This window comes from Artibeus jamaicensis, unplaced genomic scaffold (genome assembly GCF_021234435.1).
Source record: "Artibeus jamaicensis isolate MK-2021 breed Jamaican fruit bat unplaced genomic scaffold, CSHL_Jam_final contig_233, whole genome shotgun sequence".
Taxonomy (NCBI): domain Eukaryota; kingdom Metazoa; phylum Chordata; class Mammalia; order Chiroptera; family Phyllostomidae; genus Artibeus; species Artibeus jamaicensis.
In genome coordinates this window covers 15,862,027-15,885,300 of record NW_026521486.1, presented here as the reverse complement: position 1 = coordinate 15,885,300, position 23,274 = coordinate 15,862,027, and the positions used below count along the sequence as shown (strand labels likewise).

Here is a 23,274-nt window from a genome sequence, read left to right as displayed (position 1 = left end):
GCCCAACTTGTTTCTGCTGTGTTGCAGGGCTCAGTGCATTTGAACATGGTATCCTGTGTTTGGGACTCTGATATGCGGTGCATTAATATGTATTGAGATGTTAGCACCAAACATCGTCTGGGAGAGCTTCCGAATGGCTCACTTCCTGATTTCAGCTCATGTTTAGAGGAGAAGAAAGGCAGAAAATCTAACCGCGTGTTTTATTACTGCAGTGGGCTTCCTCTATTAGGCCTTAAATAAGTAACTGAGGAGGAAGAAAATCACAGTTCTTGCTGAACTATGCAAGTGGCATTTATGGGTTCACTTAGCAAGTTGTATGGCACTTAAATGAAATAAAAATTTAAAAGTATAGGTTATCTCCAGCATAGAGAGTGACTTCTTAGAAGTTTTAAATGGCAGTACCTTATGCTAAGCTAGTAAGTGAAGGGAAGCTAAACACAACACCTCTGGTTATTGTCGAAAGCAAGTTATATTCTGGAGGTGCTTTACTTTGCTTTGCATTGTTTTTAATCTCATCTAATGAAGACACTGTTTAGACTAATTTGTTTTATGTCTGACATCGTTTTCTGTTAGGAAAGAAATATCTGTCATTCAAGGTATTACTGAAACAATGAAAAAAATACAAAGCCAAGGGGAGCTGTCTTCCCTTTTACCGTTGCTTTTAAGATCCCAGATCCTTAACCTCATGTGTAATGTATTTACTTTGGTTCCAGTGGCCAAGGATGTCAATATCCTTTTTGATGAATTAGAAGCTGTCAACAGTCCTTGCAAAGATGACGATTCTCTCCTTCACCCTGGAAACCTGACCAGTACTTCAGATGAAGCTAGCAGATTGGAAGCAGGGGGCGAGGTAAGACTATGATTTCTTAAAAACACAAGTCTTGGTCTAGGCAAGAACCTGTAAGGCATATTCCAAGGGACTGTTTAATGTGATCATCTCATTGAACTGCATGTTCCTGGCACACGAAGGGCAGGTTGTATATTCTTTGATACCTTCCGTGGGCCTGGTCTATTTCAGCAGCCCTAAATCTACCTGGGCTCAAGGCAAACTGTCAGTGGTCTGGCACTTCCCATCTTACCTCTAAAGGCATTTTTTTTTATGCAGAGGAAGATTCTTAAAACCATCTGTTATTTTAAGAAAATTGACATTGCGGATGTCACTAATAAAATGTAAGCTTTACAAGGGTGGACTTTTTTGAGCAAATCCCCCCTCACCTAGAGCAGTGACACAGAATGGACTGGCCCTCAGCAGAGTGTGGGGCTCTCTCAGTTTCCATCTGCCTCTGTAATCTGGAAACTCATCGCAGTTGTAAATAAACCAGTCTGTTCATATGTCGTTTTGGAAAAAGAAGTATTTTGTTAGCGGCATTCACTGTTGCTCAGGTTGTGTCTCAGTGGAGTGTAGTATCTCCTTTGTATATGCACTGGGTGTAAGTAATAGGAATATAGAATGAGTCATTTATTTGCTGCATATTCTTAATATTTTTTGTTATTCCAGAGCCAGTTTGCCATTGCAAGGGCCACAGGGAACGTTGTTTCTTTCTACCAAGTTTCCTAGATTTCTCCCTGCAAACATCACATGGTACTACTATCCATATATTTCCCTCTTAAGTACAAAAGTCATTTTGTCATCATCATCTTCACACAGATAGCTTGATGCCATAATGTGGACAAAAGGCGGGATTGTGAAAGGGACCTCAATAAGCAACTAGTCTCATGCCCTTGATTTAGAAGGGGAAACGTTCTGAGAAAGGTTAGGGTCTTGCTAACCCTCCTCCTGACCCCTTGGCAGAAACCCGGTTATTACAGGCAGGTGCTGATGTGCTAAATCTATAGGCTAGTTCCCTTGCTTGGCAAATTATTAAGAAGGTGTTTACTTGGGTAGACTTCTGAATAGCTCTTAAGGCAAAAGCCAAAGATTGGTCATCAGTTGTAGATGTCCCTGGTAACAGTGAGAATTGGTCATCAGTTGTAGATGTCCCTGGTAACAGTGAGAATCGGTCATCAGCTGTAGATGTCCCTGGTAACAGTGAGAATTGGTCATCAGTTATAGATGTCCCTGGTAACAGTGAGAATTGGTCATCAGTTGTAGATGTCCCTGGTAACAGTGAGAATTGGTCATCAGTTGTAGATGTCCCTGGTAACAGTGAGAATTGGTCATCAGCTGTAGATGTCCCTGGTAACAGACATTTCCATTTCTCCTGGCTGAATTGTTGCTTTTAGATGAGGTTGCATGCATGGAGCTTGTGTGCAAGAGTGTGGATTCTAGCAGTGGCCTGTTGGTCTGGCATGTTTGCCTTCATCCTGTTATTTGGAAACTGATGTATACTGTGGCCTAGAGAAAAGATAGCCCCCCGTTTTACTTGCTAGTTTACGGACATGTTTTGAAAATCTGTCAGCCTGAGAAACCCGGCGGTGAAAGACAAATGCCATATGATCTCACGTTTAACAGGAACCTAATCACAAAACAAACAAACAAACAAGGAAAATATAACCAAAGACACTGAAATTGAGAACAGGCTGACAGTGACCAGAGGGGAGGGAATTTCAGGGGAAAAGGATGAAGGGTTTTGCAGGAACAAGTATAAAGGACACATGGACAGTAATGGTGGGGGGTGGGGAGGGCTGGGGGTTGGGATGGGGTGGGGGGAAAAGGCAGAAAACTACTTGAACAACAATTAAACACACACACACACACACACAAATGACACCTACTGTTTTTCATCTTTAAGTTTTATAAGATGTGGTCACTGCAATATAATATGTGTAATTTATATGTAAGCCATGAGCCTAATCATAAAATGAACACCTTGAACCACCATCCAACCTATAAATTAGGATGGTGTTTCTCAAATTATGTGAAAATAATTTGGCCTAATTGTAGGTAACTAACCCCAACTGTTTTTTAATGGAATGGAAAATTAATATCGGTGTATATGCAAACGCAAAGGATATGTATTATTTTGTAAAACTTTTGTCTCATTTTGTGTATGTTTGCATATAGACACATATCACAAAGTAAAATTTGTTTCTTGTTATAGGCAAAAAAATTCAAGAAACATTGAACTAGAATATTACCCAAACCTTTAAAGCTACAGACGATCCCATTTCTCAACCCCACAATAGACACTGTCTTCCTAAATTTTTGTGTTTTTATTATCTTGCTCTACAAATAGTTTTGCCACGTATGTATATAATCTTAACAGCTTCTTTTTAGATTTATTTAGTGTTTTATAAAAACACTAAATGGTATCATGCACTGTGAAATCTTCTGTGACTTGGGGTTTATTTCTGTCAGTGTTGCCTTTAAGATTTATGCTTATTATTAGATGCAGCTACAGTTCATTCACATTCAGTGCTGTATAAATATTCCATTATATGAATACTCTACACTTTATGTATTTACCTGTTCATGGACATTTGAATTGGATTCAGTTTTTTATTTCCTGCTCTTATAAATGATTCTGCTATGAATATTCGTATACATGCCTCCTTGTTGCCTTATCAAAAATTTCTCTAGAATTATATGTTATGCAAATGTTCAGTTTTATAAGATGACACCAGTGTTTTCCCGACTAAGTGTATCCGTTTTCACTCTCACTTGTAGAATATGAGAATTCTCAGTCTACATACCCTTGCCAACATTGGACGTGGTTAGGTGGCCTAAGTTTTGGCCAACTGACTCAATGCTTTTTCCCATTTTTATTTTGTACCTTCTTGTTTACGTTTTTAATGAATAAAAAATGTATTTGTGCTAAAACACAAGAAAATTCATTTAGTTTAAATTGTCATCTACCACTACTCATCCAAGGCTCGGCTTTGCGAGTGTCTTACACCGGCCCCTATTTTTCCGTGTGCAGACAGTGCGGGAAAAGAGCAAGTCAAATGGACTCTACTTCAGAGATGGGAAGTGTCGAATCGACTACATTCTTGTGTACAGAAAATCCAGCCCCCAGACTGAAAAGAGAGAAGTTTTTGAAAGAAATATCAGAGCAGAAGGAATACAAATGGAGAAAGAGGTAAATAGTTTTGCTTGGGTGATAAAAATATAAATATACATCAGTCTCAGCAAGATGCAATTTGAAAAATAAGCAGTTAGTCATTATGTCAACTGAATGTTTTATTTGGTCAGAGTTTGCCAACCTCCAGTGTTTGCAGAATGTTCCAGCAATTAGGCTTTCACAGCACAGTTTGCTCTGAGAGCATTTTAATGCCAAATGATTTTCTGAAAATCACAATACTCTGTTTCATTGGAATGGATTGTTTCAAAGTTATAATTTACTTGACTTCCTTCATCGGTTGCTTCTCTATGTGAATGGAGCTCTCTAGTGTCATGGATCAAGGAGAACTTCGGGTGAAATGTAGTCACACCCACACTGGAGGCTGATTTTACATTTCAGGAAACCTCTTGAGCCCGGCCATCCTCACACACTAGAAGAGACTGGCCGATTTGGCCCTAAACCACTGGAACTTAAAAAATGGCTCCAGTTTTAAGAAACAGTGAGGCTGTTCTTATTGTGTTTCAAGACTCAAGTTACCTTACCAGTATTCTCTCTTCCCTTCTTGCCATCCTCTCGGTGTAGGGAGTTTTAAAGAGCAATTTAGTGAGGAAGGTACAAGAGGTCCAGCCAAGCCTCTGCTTATAACACACAGTGAGATGACTGTGTACCCAGAAAGACTGTGCGCATGTGCAGAACTTGGTCCTGGTAGAAGTAACTCTTCTCAGGTTTTCCCTAAATATTGTACAAAGATTCTGGACCTTTTCCTAGTCAATCAGAAGAACATATTGGCAGTGAAATTTTTTTGGTTCTGATGATGCTCCTCAAGGCTGAGGGGATAGAGCTTTGAAATCAAATATCCAGGTTTCTCCTGGTAGGATGCAGGTTAAATACTGACCCTTCAGATAAATGGAATTTTCTTCAGGTTTGTTAGACTTGTCTCAACTCTGGAGGATTTATAAAGCAAGCATATTTTTCTGATTGTGTCCAGAAAGAGAATTAAAAAAAAATGAAATGAGTGTGGTCTTAAGAGTCTTGTTCTTAGGAAAGTGGAACAAATTTGCTCAAAGGTCTGCCTCAGTTGGAGGTTTCTCTGAGCAACAAAATTAAATATATCTGTTTTTTTAAGTTCTTATCGAGGCGACAGAGAGTATACTCTCTTCCCTTAACATTGTAGTACATTGTTTTTTACCTTAAAATTTATTTCTTCATCTTTTATTCTTACTGTTAAATTTCAGGATTTTTATATAAAGAAATATGAGCTCTGAATTGCCACACGATCCTAAATAATAGCAGCTCTTTCTCCGATCCATTCTGAGTCATTCAAAATTTCAATTCTGATCAACACTAGGTAGCTTTACTCAATTAACCAAACATTTATAGTTTAAGTTTTGTGACCATTTATATTTTAAGTTCCATGACTATTTATTTCTATGTGGGTCTTTACAATGTCATTTCAGGGCTTATTAGTTAACACTCAAAAAGCATAATACTTTGAAAAATAATATACATGACTGAAGAGATGACAAATCTCTTACGTGTGCCGTAAAATATCTAGACTACAGTATTCATCTATCAGAATTAGGGGCAGACTATAAGTCTTAAATTTTTTAATAGCTCAGTACTCTTTTAATGTATACTAGGGAAAAAATAGCAATTGGGAAAAGGGTCATGTCCCCATATGGCAAAAGTTCGTAGAAATATTCTACACATCTCTCCCTCTCCTTCCCTCCAAAGGTTCTTTTCTGAGTGGCAGTGTCCCTGTTCTCCTTTATCACACAGTCTTCTGTCGAGTACCAACAGCTAGCAACCTTCTTCCCAAGCAGCCTTTCCCAATGCTGGTTTCCGTCTTTCCTGCCGCCCACACACTTTGCATCAGTGGCACAACTGGCTATGACTCAGCGTCTGAGCTCTGCTGTGCCTCTCTCTCAGCCTCAGCCAGCTCAGCAAGAAGAGGGGTCCTTGCAGGTTAGGAAGCAGCAGGAAATTATAGATAAATTACATTTTTCCTGTCACAAATAATTAAAGTAACGTCCCTTGGTTAAACAATAAACTTGAATCTACGTGGTGTTACTAGATTTAGAAACCATCCGAAGCACTCTTCTTTACATCAAGTGTCTTATAAATGGCTGCAATGGAGATACAATTTGAATGACTATTTCAGCTTCCAGAAGTTACTCCAGCCTTTTACACATAGAGCAAAGAAGTTATTTCAAGTGGAAAAGAAAAAGAAAGAACACCCAGGAAGCTTACTGTGAATCTGTGTACATCCGAAATGATTAACACACTAAGTACATTTTATGAATTACTAGTATCCTCTTCATTAGCTGTGTATCTTGATGTCCAAAAATTATGTGAAACATGTTATACAGACTTTGAGCTTTATGATTCCAAATGGGCAAAGGCAGGCTCTGTGGTTGAACAGTTTGACATTAAGAGAATCCTTATCTCTTTTAACATCGAATGGCAGGAAGCACAACTAGGAGGATCTTTATGTTGTGATAAGAGTGAGCATGGACATCATCAAATTTAATCTTTCTTAAAGCGTTAGCCGCAGTCTGATTGGTCAGCAGGTCCATGCTTGCTTTGGCCCCCTGGGTCTTTGGTGTTCTAGAACTCATATTAGCCCAGAGAAAAAGCAAGGGAACACCAAGTGATTTGCTTCTTGGGGTCTGTTTAAAGAGATCTCCTTCCTAAGGCTACACACATACATATTAATTCACAATTTCTGTTTTAGATATGTCTGATTTTTAATTTTATGTCCATCATAAATACTTTTGTACCTATCTCAAGATCATTATTATTAATATAAATTTACCTTTTCTTGCATATAATTGTCACATCGTGGACAACTTTTGCATTATGTAGCATGTGTGAATAGCAGTTACATTAATGGAGCAGATTCTTCCTCTTTAGAGTCATGCAGAACATGGGAGGAAACCCATATCATTATAGTCATTACAAAATAACTATAATTAGATCAATCATACCATCTTGATGATAGTCCAGATTCATTCAACAAATATTTACTGTGCACTCATTCTATGCCGGACACTGCTTTAAGCACTAAGAACTCAGCAATGAATAAAACAGATAAAAACCCCTGCCCTGTTGGAACTTACATTCAAAGTAAATAAGTAAATATATATATTATATCAATATTTGCTAAGGGGAATAAAGTAAAGCAGAAAGTGTTGCAAGGGACTTACAATTTTATAAAAGTTGGCAAAGGTGAGCCTCTCTTTCCGGGAACGAGAACAGTTAGTGCAAAGGCCCTGAGGCACATGGAACAGTGAGGAGGCTAGTATGACAGGATTTGACTGGGAAAGGTGGATAATAGTAAGAAATTACCCCAGAGGGGCAACGTAAGCCAGATGACATCAGGACTTAGTGGTCAGTGGGGAACTTTAGCTTTTCTCTGAGCGATACCAGAAATCCTCAGATAGTTTTGAGCGGAGGCATAAGAAGATCTGGTTTCTATTATATTAGGGTCGATCTGGTTCTTAGTGACACTAGTCTGGGAGAAGAGTAGAGGGGGCAAAGGCAGAAGCAGGGATATCAGGATTTTTTTTTGCAAGAATCCAGAAAAGAGATGATGCTTTGGTAGCTTGGTTAAACACACAGCAGAGGAGAGGTTCAGAAGAGTAGAAAGTAGAACTTCTGGGAATGATAGATAGATTAAATCAGTTATGCAAGAGAGGAATCACAGGCTATTCATGTGTTATATGCTTTTCATTTAAAGAGTTAATGGGAAGAATTTGCCATTTACAGGAATGCAGAGGGCAGTGGGCCCCCTTGTAGACATGTTAAGTTTGAGGTGTCCCAGTGGTGGAGATGTTGAGTAGGATGGAAGAGTCTAGAAGGCAGAGAGAAATCTGGGCTGGAAATGCACATTTGGATGAAATCACCAAAGGAACAGCCACAAATAGAAAAGAGACCCCAATATTGAGCAGTGGAACACCCCAGTGTTATGAATTTGGAGGACAGAGGAGTCAACAGAAAGGAGCCGGGAGGAAACCTGGAGGGTGTGGTACCTGGAGGAAGGTGTTTCAAGGGGAAGGGAGGGATCGATTCTGTCAAATGCTGCTGATGGGGTGAGTGAGATGAAGACTGGAAACTTCGCCATTGACTTTAGCAACGTGGAAGGTTTTCGTGAGCTGGGCAAGAGAAATTTCTCTGGAGAGGCTGAAGCAGAACCATGCTTAAAGAGTGTTCAAGAAAGAGTGGGAGGAGAAATTTTGTAGACAGAAAATATAGATCTTCGAAAGGGGCTCACTATAAAGGAAAATAGAAAAGTGGGGTGACAGCTGGAGTAAGAAGTTGGGTCACAAAAGAGTTCTTTCTGTTTAAGGTGGGAGAGAGAACAGCGTGTTTTCACACTAATAGAAATCACTTATTTGAGAGGCAAAATGGATGTAGAAGAGCAAAGTAAAAATTTTGGGGAACAATGTCCTTGAAGCAATAAGAAAAGAATGACAAGTTCCTCCCCTTGCATGGACCCACCTGCCCGTGTCTGTGCCCACAAGTGCAGCCTCCCCTCCTCTGGTGCTGAGGGTGTCCTACCCATGCTCCTAGCGAAGGCCAGCCCTTTGCTTTGGGCACTAGACCTCATTCTGTCAGTCCCAATCAAGGACATTTCCCCCAAAGAGAGAGAAGGAGCTTTAGAAGCAGAAATGCAGGAAATAATGCAATCTGTCAAAAACAGTTTGCATCTGTTTTTACTCGTGTCTCGGAGGGATTGGAAATCTAACTGCAGTAAACACATGCCCAGCACTCAAGGCTGGGTGTCTAGGGCATTTTTCTTTGAGATGATGACAAAGTAGTACTATTAAGATATTCACTCTTGCATTTATTAATTACTTACTATTATTATTGCCATTTTGTAAACGAGACAACTGAGGCCAAGCAGTAACTCACCCCAGGGACAAGTTCAGAAATGAAGCCAGGATTAAAACCTGAGCACCCTCACTCTTTCCTCTTGTGTTGCGTTGATTCCTGGTGTCTGCAGATGAATCTCTGGGTTGAAGAAGTTAGCAGACAGGCGGAGAAGAGGTGGAGGTAGGAAAAGGAACCAGGAAAACTGGGGTGCATCATGAAGTCAAGTGCTCTCTAGACTGTAGTTCTCATGTACTTGGGGTGCCAGTAGCCATGGGTTTGAATCTTGGTACAAACACAAGCAAGCTGTGAGGTCTTAAGCAGTTTATTAAACTTTTCTGCATCTCAGTTTCCACATTTTAAATAAGGAGGATAATCGTATTGACCATGAACTATATGAAGATTAAATGAGTCCAAATAGGTGAATACATTGTACAGCGTAGAATCTTTGTTTCTTATTTTACCTTACCTTTTCATTTTACCTTTGTCTTACCTTCTCTTTATGGCAAGTAACATTGATTTTCCCGTTATAACTGTGATATAAAAGTTCTTTGTAAAATAAATAATTATTTTTAAAAGCGAGTGCTTTTAAGGACGTATAGGAAATTGAAGTATGGTAGATGATGTACAAGTTTGGCAAAAATTGAGGGCCACACTCATGTCTGCAGCCTCACTTGGGTAGTGGTTGTGGTGGGCAGACCCCAAAGTCTGTGGTGTCTGCCGTCCGGTTTCCCCACCTTTGTGGAATTCCCTCCCCCTGAGTGCAAACAGGATCTGTGACGTGCTTTTAGCCAATAGAATATGGCAAATGTCAGGGGATGTCACTTCTGTGATGGTATGTACAACCCTGTCTCAGCCGACTGGCCCTGGAGGGCCTCTCCTCTGCTGACTTGGAGGAAGTAAGCCACCACGCGGTGAGACAGTCTATGAAGGGAACTGTATGCAGAGAAAGGTGGGGTGGCCTCTGGTGTCTGAAAGCTGCCCCCAGCTGACAGCCACCAAGAAAATGGGGACCTCACTCCGCAACCACAGGGAATTGGATCCTGTCAACACCGAGGGATCTGGGAAGCTGGTCTTCCCACAGTTGGACCTTCTGATGATACTGCAGGTCCGACCAAGGCCTCCGTTGCAGCCTGGTGATGCTGGAGCAGAGGCCCCAGCTAAGCTCTGCCTGGATCCCTGACTTTACAGAAACTGTGAGGGCATTAATGTGTGCTTTTCAGCCTCTAAGTTCGTGGTGATCTGTTGTGCAGCAGGAAGGAACAGGGATCAGACAGGCCATGTGCTTGTGCGTTTCCACCGTTAAAAGCTGTGTGCTCTTGGGAAAGCCGGCTCATCAGCAAAATGAGGCTAATAATGACATCTGTTTCATGAGTTATTATGATAATTAAGTGAGATAATTCATATTAAGTGCTAACTCTGAACCTGTCATATAAGCATTTAATAAATCTTTATTATTATCATCATTACAGTTATCTTAACAGCTGAACACAGTGCATTAACACTTTTAAAGTAGTTTTTCAAGGCAAACTTGTTAGAAAATTTTTCTTATAATTCAGAAATCCCTCTAAATGTAACCATGAGGAACAGCAACATCAACTGACTGTATATTGCTAATTTGTATTCACGAATGAGATGAATGATTATTTTAATGCTCTTGGAAGATTTCAGAATACATTAGGTAACAAGCTTAGCATTATCAGGTTCAGACATTTACCATCTTTCAGAAAACTTGGTTTACATTCATCAGGAATGAAATTATGGATCAACACAGAGCTCTAAAAAACTGTACTTAATTGCCCGTGTTAGTCTTGCTTTACCCTATTCAAGAGAAAACTTCCCGAAGAGGCTGGCATTTAAAGTGCTCCCGCAGCCCAGATTGATCTCTGCCCCCACAGGCTGCCTGCCCTCCCGGCCTTTTCTGCTTTCATCTCCATTTGCTCTGCAGCCATGTCCAGGTTGTTGCTAGAGATGCTCTCTCAGGATCCAGTGCTTTGAGAAAATGAGGGGAGAACCAGGGACCCTTCCCTTCCTTCACCGTTACGACTATACTAATGAGGGTCTAAAATGAATGGGTATCAGGACAAACTGAGCTATCCACATTCCTGTCCTTTCATGCTTCCAGAGAGACCTTAGTGCCTCAAAAGAGAGACGTAGGCCTTACTCCACTCGCTTCTATGCCACCTGGATGTATTACCAGGGGTCTCAGGTTGGGGTGAAGAGAAAGGAAAATTAAGGATAATCATAAACAAAGAGTGAAGAAAGCATATCTCCTCCTGAACATTGAAGCTCTGGAGATTCCCCAAGGGACTGTCTTAGTCAGTTTGGGATGCTGTAACAAAATACCCAGACTGGGCAGCTTATAAACAACAGAATGTTTCTCACAGTTCTGGAGACTAGGAAGGCCAAGATCAAGTCACCTTCAGATTCTGTGTCTGCTGAGAACTCACTTTCTGGTTCATAGGAAGCACCTTCTTTGTGTCCTCACGTGGTGAAAAGGGTGAGCTAGCTCTGTGGGGCCTCCCTTACAGGAGCAGCAATCCCATTTGTGACCCGCTCACCTCTCAAAGATGTCACCCCCTCATATTGTCACCCTGGAAGGGTTAGAATTTCAACATATAAATTTGTAGGGTACACAAACGTTCAGATCATAGCAGTGTCTTTCAGGAGTTCCCGTTGTTGATGCATGCTTGCAGTGACCTTTTTAAAAAAGTGACGTGTTAGGTAGGACACCCTAAGCAGAAGTAGAGCCTGAGGTGGGGACTCTTGCTGACTTTGTTGTTTGGTGCAGTGCTCTCAGGGGGAAGGAGAAGAGAGCAGGGGAGAGAAGCCAAGCCAGGGATGTGTTTTCTGATCCAATAGGGAAGTTCTGGAGCAGAGTGTGCAGCACAGAGCCGGGTCACCTTTAAAGCAAGGGTCCCATGTCAGTCAGTCATTGGCCGAGGTCTGTGGAGGTGATAAGGGGGTGGGCTCCACTCCCGTTGGTTCAGCAGAGGGTGATTCTCTGGCACTCACTGCCTCAGGACTTCCGTGCTGGCCCTCTGAGCATTCATTAGGACTGATAAGAGTTCATGGTAGAGATGCTGCCAGACCCATGGTTTCAGTCGGCCCATGTAGACATCCCATCAGTGAGGGAATTCACAGGGTCCTTCATGGAAGGGGAGAAAGAGAGAACAAGTACACACAGGTCTGTATTCTGCTTCAGTGTACCCAGTTGCGCTCCAAGTTGAAGACACAACATTTTAAAGGCAAAGATTCCATGGGGCTGGTGTAATCACTTTGATGGCAGAGACTGTGTCGTGTTGGTTTCACACCCTGAGGACTTAACCTATTGCTGAGTTTATGGAATTTTGATTTTGCTGCAAAAGGCTGTAAGTAGCTGATTTTCATGTCCATGTCTGGGTAACACTAATTAATTTGGTTCCAGGGTTTCTCAACCTCAGCGTTACTGACACTTGGTGCAGGACAAGTCTTTGCTGTGAAGGGCTGGCCTGTGTCTACAGGGTATTCAGCAGCATCCCTAGCCTCTGCCCTCTAGGTCTCAGTAGCACTCCCTCAAGTTATAACAATCAAAAATGTCTCCAAGCATTGTCATAGGTCCCCAGGGCAGAGTGGGGGTAAAATCATCCCTGGCTGAGAACCACTGAGTAAGACCTTTTGACCCAATTGAGTAGTTTGTTGCAGTGTCCATGAGGTAGCTGGAGGAATTGAAAGCAACTATTCCATTTTTTCATTCGCGTGGACCAACTGATCGAAGCACTCATAACATCAGACTCTGAATCAGAAAAGAGACCTATGTTTGAGGGGAAGGCAAGGGTAAGTTAAGACTGACCTCTCACACCAGACAACTGGGATTTAGATCCACTTAACTATTTCATCACTTTCTCAGTAAATAACTAGGTAAGACTTTTAACCTCTCTGTGCCTCAGTTTCTTCATTTATTAAATACAAGATAATCTTAACTAATGGGGCTGTTAGGAGGATAAAGTGAGCTAGTACATGATAATATGCTTAGGGTGAAGCACATAATAAGTGCTCAGTAAATGCTTGTTGATGGTATTAATAAATAAGGATGTGGCTACAACCACTAGTCACTCTCTTTCCTAATACCAAGCATTCAACCTCATCACCTCTCAGACTGGGGGTCCCTGCCTGAATCTAGGAAAGCTGAAGGTGTCCGGTGGGTAGGACTCCGTCCTTTTTGCTGTCTTTTTACCACTGCCCTACATCAGCCCATCAGAATCACAGCCTCACTCTCATTGGTCCGTCTTCTTAAGGCAGCTTCATCAAATCGGGGGAAGGGGTGGTGCCCTCTCCTTCTCTCTGTCTTAGTCTTTCTGTTCATTTCTCTCCATCTCCTCTGTCTTTCTGTCTTTCTCTCCCAACCCTCGCTACTTTCACTCTAATTTTTGAGACCAGTTAAAGATCTGAGAGCCTAATTATTGCCTCAACTGCTTTTGCTTGCTTAGGAAGACAAAGTTTAATCAAAACATCTCTGTTGTTAGGTCAAGATGACCAGTACAAAGTTATCTTGAGCTGATTTTACTCAAAGGATTATTCTAAACCAATTCATATTTCTTATGACTCACACAGACCCCTTCACTCAAGACAGCACAACATTAAAGGAAATATATGACCATTAAACAAGGCACAGCTGAAGAACTCAAGTGATGTTATGAAGTATTGTTACCATCCCACAAGCCAAAATATAATTCATCTGAAAGGTCTTAATGGTCTAGCTTGAACTTGTCTGATATAAAACGCATTTTGCATTGTCATCATTTATTAGGTACCAAATGCAGGCATCACATTGTTGCAGCTGTGAAAGGAACTAAAGTCCTTTCTTTACGGTGTTTTGTTCCTGTTGCTTTTACTACATGTTATGTTCAAGTGCTAAAAATTACTCCACGTATATACTCAGGGTGTGACACTAATTATTTATTAACAAGGTGGAGAGATTTCAAAGCTCCAAAGCAGTCCAGACAAATGTAATTCCATGGTCTCCTGCTTGTAATCCTTACAAATGGAAAACTTGACAAAGATAAATGGTGAGCTGAATTTTATTAACCAAGCCTGATATACTTTAGTTGCAAAAGTGTTGATGCAGCACTGTCCTTTGAGGCAGGGACCAAGGATTAATTCACTTCCCATTGTTTGTTAGGCATCTTTTAAGAGCAGTTGATGGTACCTGATGATTCTGTTTCTAGATGGAGTCATTTTTCATTTATTCGTCACATCTCTAATGAGTGTCTACTATTATTGAGGGAAGAGAGGCATTAAATAAATACATAAATAGGTCAGGTGTGATGAGTGCTGTGGAGAAAAGATGCGGGATACTGGGAGGGAGTCACTATTTCATCACAGGAGTCCAGGACAGTCCCTAAAATACCTAAAATAACAGGTGAACTGAGCGCAGAGACTTAGGAATTTGCATTCTAATTACGTTTCTTTCACAGGCATGGGCTGGGGTGAGGGTAGGAAGAATAAATGGAACAGTAACTGAATGGGGGGGGCACACTGTATAGGAGGAGAGAAACCAGCTGGTGTGGACTGGGGGAGGGGGCAGGGAAAACCATGGTGTTTGCATCTAAATGCCCTCTTCCCAAGTCACAGAGCAGGGACAAATCAAGTGCATGAGTATTGTTGGGACCTTTAGGGAGACCTGACTTGGTTACAGCCCCCTTCCCTGACTTGTCCTTTGCGGTTTATCAGTTTAGGTTACACTATCTCGGGAGCTACCCCTTTTGTGGTCTTCCCACTTCTGTCTATCCAGAGACTAAAGTTTATTCTTAAAGTCTTCCCTAGTGCTTGTGACTGCTTGGCCCCTCCATCACTTAGGGTTCTGCAGGAAGGCAAGCACTCTGTGTCTTCCAAAAATGAAATGTTTTTTACAGAGGCTTACAGCACTGCTGAAAAGGCTGGGGAATGAAGGGCAGGAAGTGACCTCCAACTGCTTCCAGAAACACCACGCTGGTGGGTCCCCAGAACTGGTCTGGAAGCTGCTGTGGATCTCAAGAATGCCTGAGCGTGGCACAGATAGAGGATTCTCAAAAAACTTAGCTGGAGCTCTCTCTAACTCACACAAATAACCTACACAACTATCTCTAACAGCATACCTGGAGGGAGAAATAGCCTCTTCTTTTCCACTTTTCAGATTTCACCTGAGCACCCTTTATCATCCTATGGGGAAGGGGACTCTGGGAAATGTAGTCCCAGCTCTTCTTGGCAGTGAGGGCAGGGACTTCAGAAGGAGGGAGAAGAGATGCCAAGCTGACAACAAATGCAGGAAGTAGCCACCAGTCCTCCACCTAACAGACTACCTGTCCCTTCACTTAAAAGTTGTGCCACAACTTTTTTTAGATTAAGTCACAAATCTTACATGGCACCTCAAGGTGATGGTGGAGTAGCTCTCTTTGGTATGTCACATTGGCATGGCTGGGCAAATGACCCACAGTCACGGAACACCCCCCCACACCCACACTTGGGTTCCGATGCTAATACTAGACAGTTCTCTTTGTTAAAGGAAGACCTAACTTCATTGAGACCAAATCTTTGAGAGTCAGACAGTAGCAAGTCACAAGTCCACATAAAGAGACATCTATGAGTTTGTGATGCAGAGAAAAAAGGAGAGAACAAAGGAAAGACAAGCCGAAAACTCCTTCCCTACAAGTATATTAGAGTATCAGTCATTATCTTCTGGGCGCTGTGCCAGGCAGTGGAGAATCAAAAATGAAAAAGTATTCCAGTTATCTGTTGTTGCCTAATGACTCCAAAGCCTGTGACTTAAAACAACAGTCATTTATTTCACTCTCAAACCTGCAGTTGGACTCGGCAGAAACAGCTTCTCTGTGCTCCATGAGGCATCCGTTAGAACAGAGCTTCGAGGGCTCTGGTAGACCCCCCTTACAAGAGGGCTGCTCCTCATAGCCGGGAGGTTGGTGCTGGCTATCAGCCCAGAGCTGAGCCGTGCCTGTGGGCTGCGGGCCATAGTGCTTTTCCACATGGGCCTCTCCATAGGCTCCTCTGAGGCCGCTCTGCTTTTGGCTCCTCATGACATGGTGCCTGGCTTCCAACAGAACAAGGCAGACGTGCATATTTATGACCCTGACCCAGAAATATTTCTTGTCCTGCGCCTCATTACAGAGGCAGAGTTTTGGGAAAGGGACATAGATTCCACCTCCTGCTGGAGAGTGGCAAGGTTCTGGGAGACATGGGGTGAAAGCCATTATCAGGGCCAGCTTTGGGTAATACAAGCTGCCACCATGTGCTCCGTGTCTTGGAGGAGCTCAGTGATTAGCAATGAAGACAGACATGACATAGCCAATTAAAATAACAGCCTGAAGAGTTCCTATAACAACCCTAAGGCAACTTCAGACTGTCCCCAGAGGTTTCAGGAAGGTTAGAGGAGGTGACCTGAGTTTTGAAGGATGAGTAGGCACCTACCAGGCAGGAAAGTAGAAAGGCATGGCATTCCAGACTGGAAACAGTATGAGCAAAGGTGCCGTAGTAGCTTCTGACAGAGGCACCATGGCTGCTCTGTGCAGCTCGGCCTCTCCAGCTGGAGTGGGAATCCCATGAGGACAGTGCCCGGCTCATCATTTCATCTTGACTCGCACATTGTTGATGCTTATTAGCAGTTTACCACGAATAGAATTTATTTCATACGGTAGGTAGTTCTAGGCCTTAATGATTGGACCGATACTAGCCAAATATGCATCTTTTAGTCGTTTTTATCGAAGTGATCTAACCTAATGCCATTTAGCTTCTTGGCAAGCAAATCCATCCATAGTACTTCTGCTTAAAGAAAGCCATCCCATTGCTGGATTTCTTTCTGGCGAAGGGTATTACTTAACCACAATACCAGTTATTGCCTGCAAACTTAATGGAGATCATTGCAGTCTGCCAAGAAGATGGTGTTCATTGCTCGCTAGAGTTTTTGTTTCCCACCAGCATTCTCCATTCAGACTTTTTTTGACATATATTGAAATTGAAAGAGCTTAATAGAAGGCTGGGAGGAGGGAGAGCCAGCAGAAGGATGAAACTGCACTGCACACAATTTTCCTTGACTTTAGCAGTCCCGTGGGCGGAGTAAACGACACAATGAGACCGCATGCCCATTAGTGTTTCAGAAACGCATTAGGTCGCCTCTTGGGGCCTCTCCTCCTCCACAGTGTCTAGGTTTAGCCAGGATATTATTGGGGATTGCACAGCAGTAAATCACTTTGGCATTCATTGGAGGCTGCCTCGATTTAGTTTTTCAAACTCTAATAAGTACCCAGGGGTCTTCTGAAATCTAGTCTTTCATTTAGTGAACTTATGGATATGTGATGTTTGAGGCATCCAGTGTTGCTTATGATTGCTGGGAGGATTGCCCACTTTGCATAAACTTCAGTAGAATGAAAAACTGCTAGTCTTGATTCTTATTGTCAACAGTGTTTTATTTTGGTGGCAAAACAAACATAAGCAATCAGCAAGTAAGTACTGAACTTTAGTTGTGATTTTCCTTTTTTCTTTCTCTTTTTCTATTTATAGTTAGCAAAGCTACATTTTAATCTTCCTTTAAAATGAAGTCTTTTGGGGGAAGGGGAATTCTAAGTAAACCCTTAATACTTGCTGATAATGCTTTGAGTTGAAATATGCCTTGAACAGGTTTAAATATTCTACAGTGTCACTGGAAAGTATATTGAATATGATAATAGGCCCACTGATTAATTGCCCTGGCCAATTCTTTCACCATCATTTTATTTCCCTCATTGCTTAGCTTCAATTTCATACTCCATCATGATGATTGCTCATTTACAAGCACCTGAATTCTCTCATTCCTTTATTTCTTTGACTTTTTTTGCATGGCTAAGCCTTGACCTTGATTAAACCCCACTTTCTTTGGGCCTGCACCCATGTGGTTGAATGTTGCTAGAAAAACATGCAGCCCAACCCACTTTTAATCATGACCATGGCCTCAGGTGAGTGCCAAGGACTGCCCGGTGGGGCTAGTGGGTTTACTGTCCCCTCACCGTGTCTGTGAACTAACTTCTTTCTTCCCTCTCACTTCCCTTTCTTTGCCTGCTCCTTTAATTCATTCACTCATTTAAAAAAAATTCAGCCATTCAATAAATATATAGTGCCTGGCACAATGATAGGCACTTACCCAGTGGCGCTCACATTCTAATGGGGGAAGCAGTTGGACAATGAACATGATTCGTAAGTAAATAGCGTAATATGTTAGAATGGTATGACAAAGGAAAAAGTAGAACCGCCTATAAAAGTACTAGGGGTGAAGGGATAGTACTTTTCAGTAGGGTGCTGGGTAAGGGGTTCACTGAAGGTGATATCTGACCTAAGAGCGAGCAGGCCAGGGAGTTGGCCAACTGTTATTTCGTACTTGCCCCTCACCCATCTGTACCACCCATCCTCACTCACACAAGCTTCACAAATAACCTTGCTTATACTCTGATAGACACGAGAAGCAATCAGACAGGGTCTTTCGCCACTGTCCTCGCACTCTCTGCCTTCCCTCTGTGATTACGAATGGAGCATCTGCCACCCCCCCAGGAGGCCTCCTGTTATGCACTGAGTCCCTTCCCATTCCACCTTCTCAAGGACTTTGTTCCTGTAATGGTTTCCCCTCTCTCCTGCATCATACAGTTTTCCTCCTTATTCAATCATTACAAACATGCTTCTGTAACTCATATCCTAAAAAGAAAGATCCCTTGACCCTCCTATTCTCCTCTGATGACTGACTGCCCTATTTCTCTTTTCCACTTCGCAGAAAAATCTTGAAAGATTTGTCTAGCATCACTATCTCTATTTTCCTGCCTGCCAGATTCATTTGTTTCACTGTTACTCAGTCTGGGCTTTCTGTAGAAACTGCTTTTATAGAGGTCAGCTATGACCACATCCAGCAGTCTTGCCATTCCTGTTATCTTACTGGCCTTGTCAGCAGCATTCACCCACAGAGTGGCTTGTTTTCCTTGGAAAAATGTTCTTTTCTTGACTCAGGAGACATAGCACACTCTTCTGAATTTTCCCCTTCTTCACTGGCCCTTTGTCAATCTCCTTGCTTGTCGCCCTCCTCTTCCATTTGATCTCTAAATGTGAGAGCATCCTAGGAGTTGGTGCTGGGTCCCCTTTCCTTCTATCTCTCTCCCCCTGTGATCTCCTGAAGTTCCATGCAGATCTTTACATGACTTCTCCACATCACTCAAGACTTTGTCATCTCACAGGCTTGAGGCAACAGGGTTTAGTTCTTGATTTCAGGACAGTAGGGAGAAAAGAAGTGCATCACACTTATAGTTACCAGGGATCCAGCGTTAGAGTGACTTCGTCCAGACACCTGCCTCTGTCACATGGAAAGGTAAGTCAACACCAGTCTTCAAGGCTCCTGCTCACAGCTCAGTGGTCACAGTTCATCATGTGGCTCCAGCCTGCTCCACTGGGCCAGGAAGCTCAGACTCCCATTGTCCTAAAGGAGAGGAGAGCCAGATGTCAGAACACACTGACACCTACAAAAGATGGTTTCAAATGCATTATCTAATACAATATTATATGTGAACATGTATAATGTATCATGTATATTAATATGTATAATAGATAATGATTTAATATAATAGTTATGTACAACATTACTATATATTATCTAATAATAAGTGTAATTAGCCCTGTAAAGTAAGCATAGGAGTGATATCATCATTATACCAATTGGGAACTAATGTGAGTTGAGGTGTAATTTATCAGCTACATTTTTCTGTTATTAACATATATGAGCCCTTTTTCTTGATAGCTTTTTAATAAGGTTTAGCTGGAAAGAACTTTGTGAGCTATATTGCTGCATACATCATCCTGCTTTCTCTAACGGTAATCAGCATTCCACCAAGAGATAAGTAGAATGGGACTAGCAGGGATGTCATAACCTTCTAAGAGCATTAGAGAGTATTTCCCAATTTAAATTACTCCCCCACTGGCAGAAGACTCCCACTCCTGTGTCCTTTCTGGGTCACGCTTTTTCATGGCCGTGAATCACTGCGGCTCGCAAAGAGCATAATGTTGTGTGGGTTATTGATTGGGCTATAACCATGTATAGTCATCAGTGGGTTCACTATTTGCGATGATTTTATAAAGCATAACTGTGGTGATATAGTTGTCCCCAAGTTCAACTTGTCTAATATGCCACCTTGAAGGAATAAGAAGATGCTAAGATGATCTCTAACGAGAGTAATAACTCCAGAGTTGTGTGGATCAGAGCTGCCATTGCTTACTTCTAAGGACAGATTTATTACCGCATGGAAGGGGCATCCAGGAGGGATCCTTTTCTCTGTTGTGCTCCCAAGGGAAATTAGACCAACTTCTGTTCATATTTATCACATTATTTGTACTTATAGTAGTTGTTCAGTTGAAATGTAAGTTCCCTGAGCTCCAGGACCATGTTCTTAGTCTTCTCTATATTTATGGGGGCCAATATATTGCCTGGGATTTACTTGAGATTTTTTAAGGCATTTGTTGAGTGACTTTATGAGTGCTTGTGTTGTGCAGAAGATAAGACATTTGTTCTACACAATAAATCTACTGTGATGCTAAGTAGGTGATGGAGGAAGGGTTCTCGTCATCAGTGTGTACTAATTAGCACTAGTTAGAAGATAGTTTCTCTTCCTGGTGACCTTGTAGGCAGATGGGTCCATATGACTACTTCTCTGCAGTCAGCCAGGGGCAGAGGTGGTGCGTGTCCCAGTGACACCCTCTGAGCTCTGCCTTTCTTCTAGCACAGTGACCCAGCAGCATGAATCACTGCGTCACTACAGTGAGCTCACTTGCGGTAGCTGTGTAACAAGAAAGAAACCTTCATCCTATTACCAGTCAATAGAAATAATGTAATTTCAGATTTTGTAGCAGCATCTATAAAAAGTAAAAAACAGGTGAAATGTACTTTAGTGTTTTATTTGAGTAGATCTAAATTATTATCAGTTAAATATGTAATCAGCATAGAAATTAAGGAGGTATTTTACATTTTTTCAGACATTCTAAGTCTTCAAAATTTAGTGTGTGTTTTCCACAGACAGCGCGTCTCAATTTGGACTCACTATATTTCAAGTACTTAATAGGCCCATGTGGTTGGTAGGTACCATATTGATGGTACAGCTCTAGTTAAGCCACGGACAGTTAGAATTATTTGTTACTGCAGCCTAACTTAGTCCATCCTGACTGGTACACCAAACAGTAATTTTCCTCAGATGACCTGATGAAGTGATTTTTCTTGGCTCGATGGAGGGATTATCAGGTTTGATGCAGAGTAACCAAGAACATGTCATATCATTGTTCACTTAATAAAACATTTGAGAATTTGTGCTAAACAGCTCAGCGCGTGTCCTCCCCTGATGGCCGTCGAGAGGGGTTTTTCCTTGAGTGTCTTGTGAATTGAAGCCATCTTGAAACCTTTGTTGTGGCGAGAAGATGGAAATTTTGGGTCTAATAATAGCGTTTTAACAAGCTAGTCTGTGATGTGAGAAAGCTACTCATATCTCGATCTCAAGATGTTCATAAATTAATTTAGGAAACATTCATTCTCAATGAGTATGTACTTAGTAACATATGGGGTGCTGGGAAAGTAGATGTAGAGAGGCAGTCTAGTCTCCTAGAGACATTAATGAAATACGAAGGGGGCAAAAGTAGGTTTATAGTTGGGAGTATGTGCAACACAGTTTATTCTTTTATTATTATTATTATTATTGTACTACTTGTATTGCAACAGAATTAATTGAAATATGACCTATATTAGTTTTCTATTGCTACATAAGAGATTATCTCAGACATACAGTTTTAAAAGAGCATGTTTATGATTTCATGGTTTCTAGTGGTCAGGGGTCTGGGTTCAACTCAGCTGGGTCTTCCAATCAGGAGACCTTAAGGCTGCCATCAGGTGTCAGTCAGAATGCAGTTCTTCCTGCAGTTCAAGGTCTTTTCCCATGTTTACTGGCAAAATTTGTGGTTGTTGGTCCGAGGTCACCATTGTCTTGCTGGCTGTCCACCAGGCACGTCTTTCAGGTCCCAAAATGAAAAAGTTCCCTTTTTTTCCTTTTGTTGATATTTCCTTTGCTGTGCAAAATCTTTTTAGTTTAATGTAGTGTCATTTGCTTATTTTTTCTTTTTTACTTGTTGAACCACCTACTTACTGAACCACCTACTTAATGAATGTACAACCATATCAGCTCGAGAACAACCCTGCAAGGTGGGCATTGTTTTCCTCACCTTACAAATGGGGAAACTGAGGCTCATGAACTATAAGTAACATGCCCAGAGACACATGGGTAGTGAGTGACCGAACCAGGCTTCAAGTTTATTTTTACCTCTGGCCTTAACATTCATTTTAGGTTGCAGAAAGAACCATGTACACTATACCCTTGGTTCCAATAAGTGACTAATCATTCTTCCAAAAAACAAAATCACAGAAGAATTGAGTTCACATTGGGCTCAGCTTCCCCTAGCGGAGCAGTAGCTCTGAAGCCCGGCTGCCTTGGTGGGGATCCAGGTGCCTTTCTTACTCATCGTGTGACCTTAGCCAATGTACCCGTTCCCTTTGTGTTTTAGTTCCTCTTCTGCAACCAGTCAGGGGAATAATGATGCCTGCCTCACAGGGCTGACCTGAAGATTAGATTATTTAATGTGTTCAAAATCCCCCAGACACCACCTAGCATGTAGTAAGCACCCATCTCTACCAGTACTGTTTTTTTTATTCAAGAGGCTTATTTGAGTTCTCAGTTGGAAATGAATATCTCCTTTCTCTCTCCCACCAACATTTAGGGGTTTGCTTTTGTCTTACTACCAGCCCAGTTATGAAGAAGTGTTATCCAGGTGGTTGCCTAAAGGGATGCAGAACAGATGCAAGAGGCTTCCCTGATCTAAGTGCCACTGTGAAGCATATATGGTTGTGCCTCAGGCTCTTTGCCTTTGACTCGGCTGTGGCCTGGAGTGCTCTCTTTTATATCATGAAACAGCCTTTCTCTGCACTGTCTTCAGGTTTTGGCTCAAATGTCACCTTATCAAAAGGCCTGTCCACTCTACTTAAAATAGATCTCCTTCTCATCATTATTTTCTATTTCCTTACCCTTCTTTATTCTTCTGTGCACAGAGAGGTGTGTCGATTGAGGGTCTGCGTCCCCAATAGAACTTGAACTTCGTGAGGCTAGGGATTAAGTCCGTTGAATGTCGATGAATAAATGAATGTCCTTAGAGGAACACAGAGTAGATGCTGGGTCCTGTGGAGGGACAGGAAACAGGACTTGGGGCTTGACTTTCAGGCTTTCTTCTCCTTTAGCCTTGTAGTCAAAGACTGGAAAACCCTTCCCAGAAACCGATTCCTTATTCGTTGACTTCCCAGGTTGTCACTTGGATGAGTGCTGTGATCTTCCCA

The 23,274-nt window shown here is 41.9% G+C and overlaps 1 protein-coding gene across 1 annotated transcript in view; it reads left to right on the top strand.

The window, feature by feature from the left end:
* ANO4 (anoctamin 4) overlaps window positions 1-23,274 on the top strand; it is a 333,135-nt gene that overhangs the window by 176,627 nt on the left and 133,234 nt on the right. Inside the window, exons 6-7 of the mRNA XM_053662056.1 lie at window positions 714-850; window positions 3,861-4,019. Coding sequence (XP_053518031.1) covers window positions 714-850; window positions 3,861-4,019 — 296 coding nt within the window. The remainder of the gene's footprint in view (window positions 1-713; window positions 851-3,860; window positions 4,020-23,274) is intronic.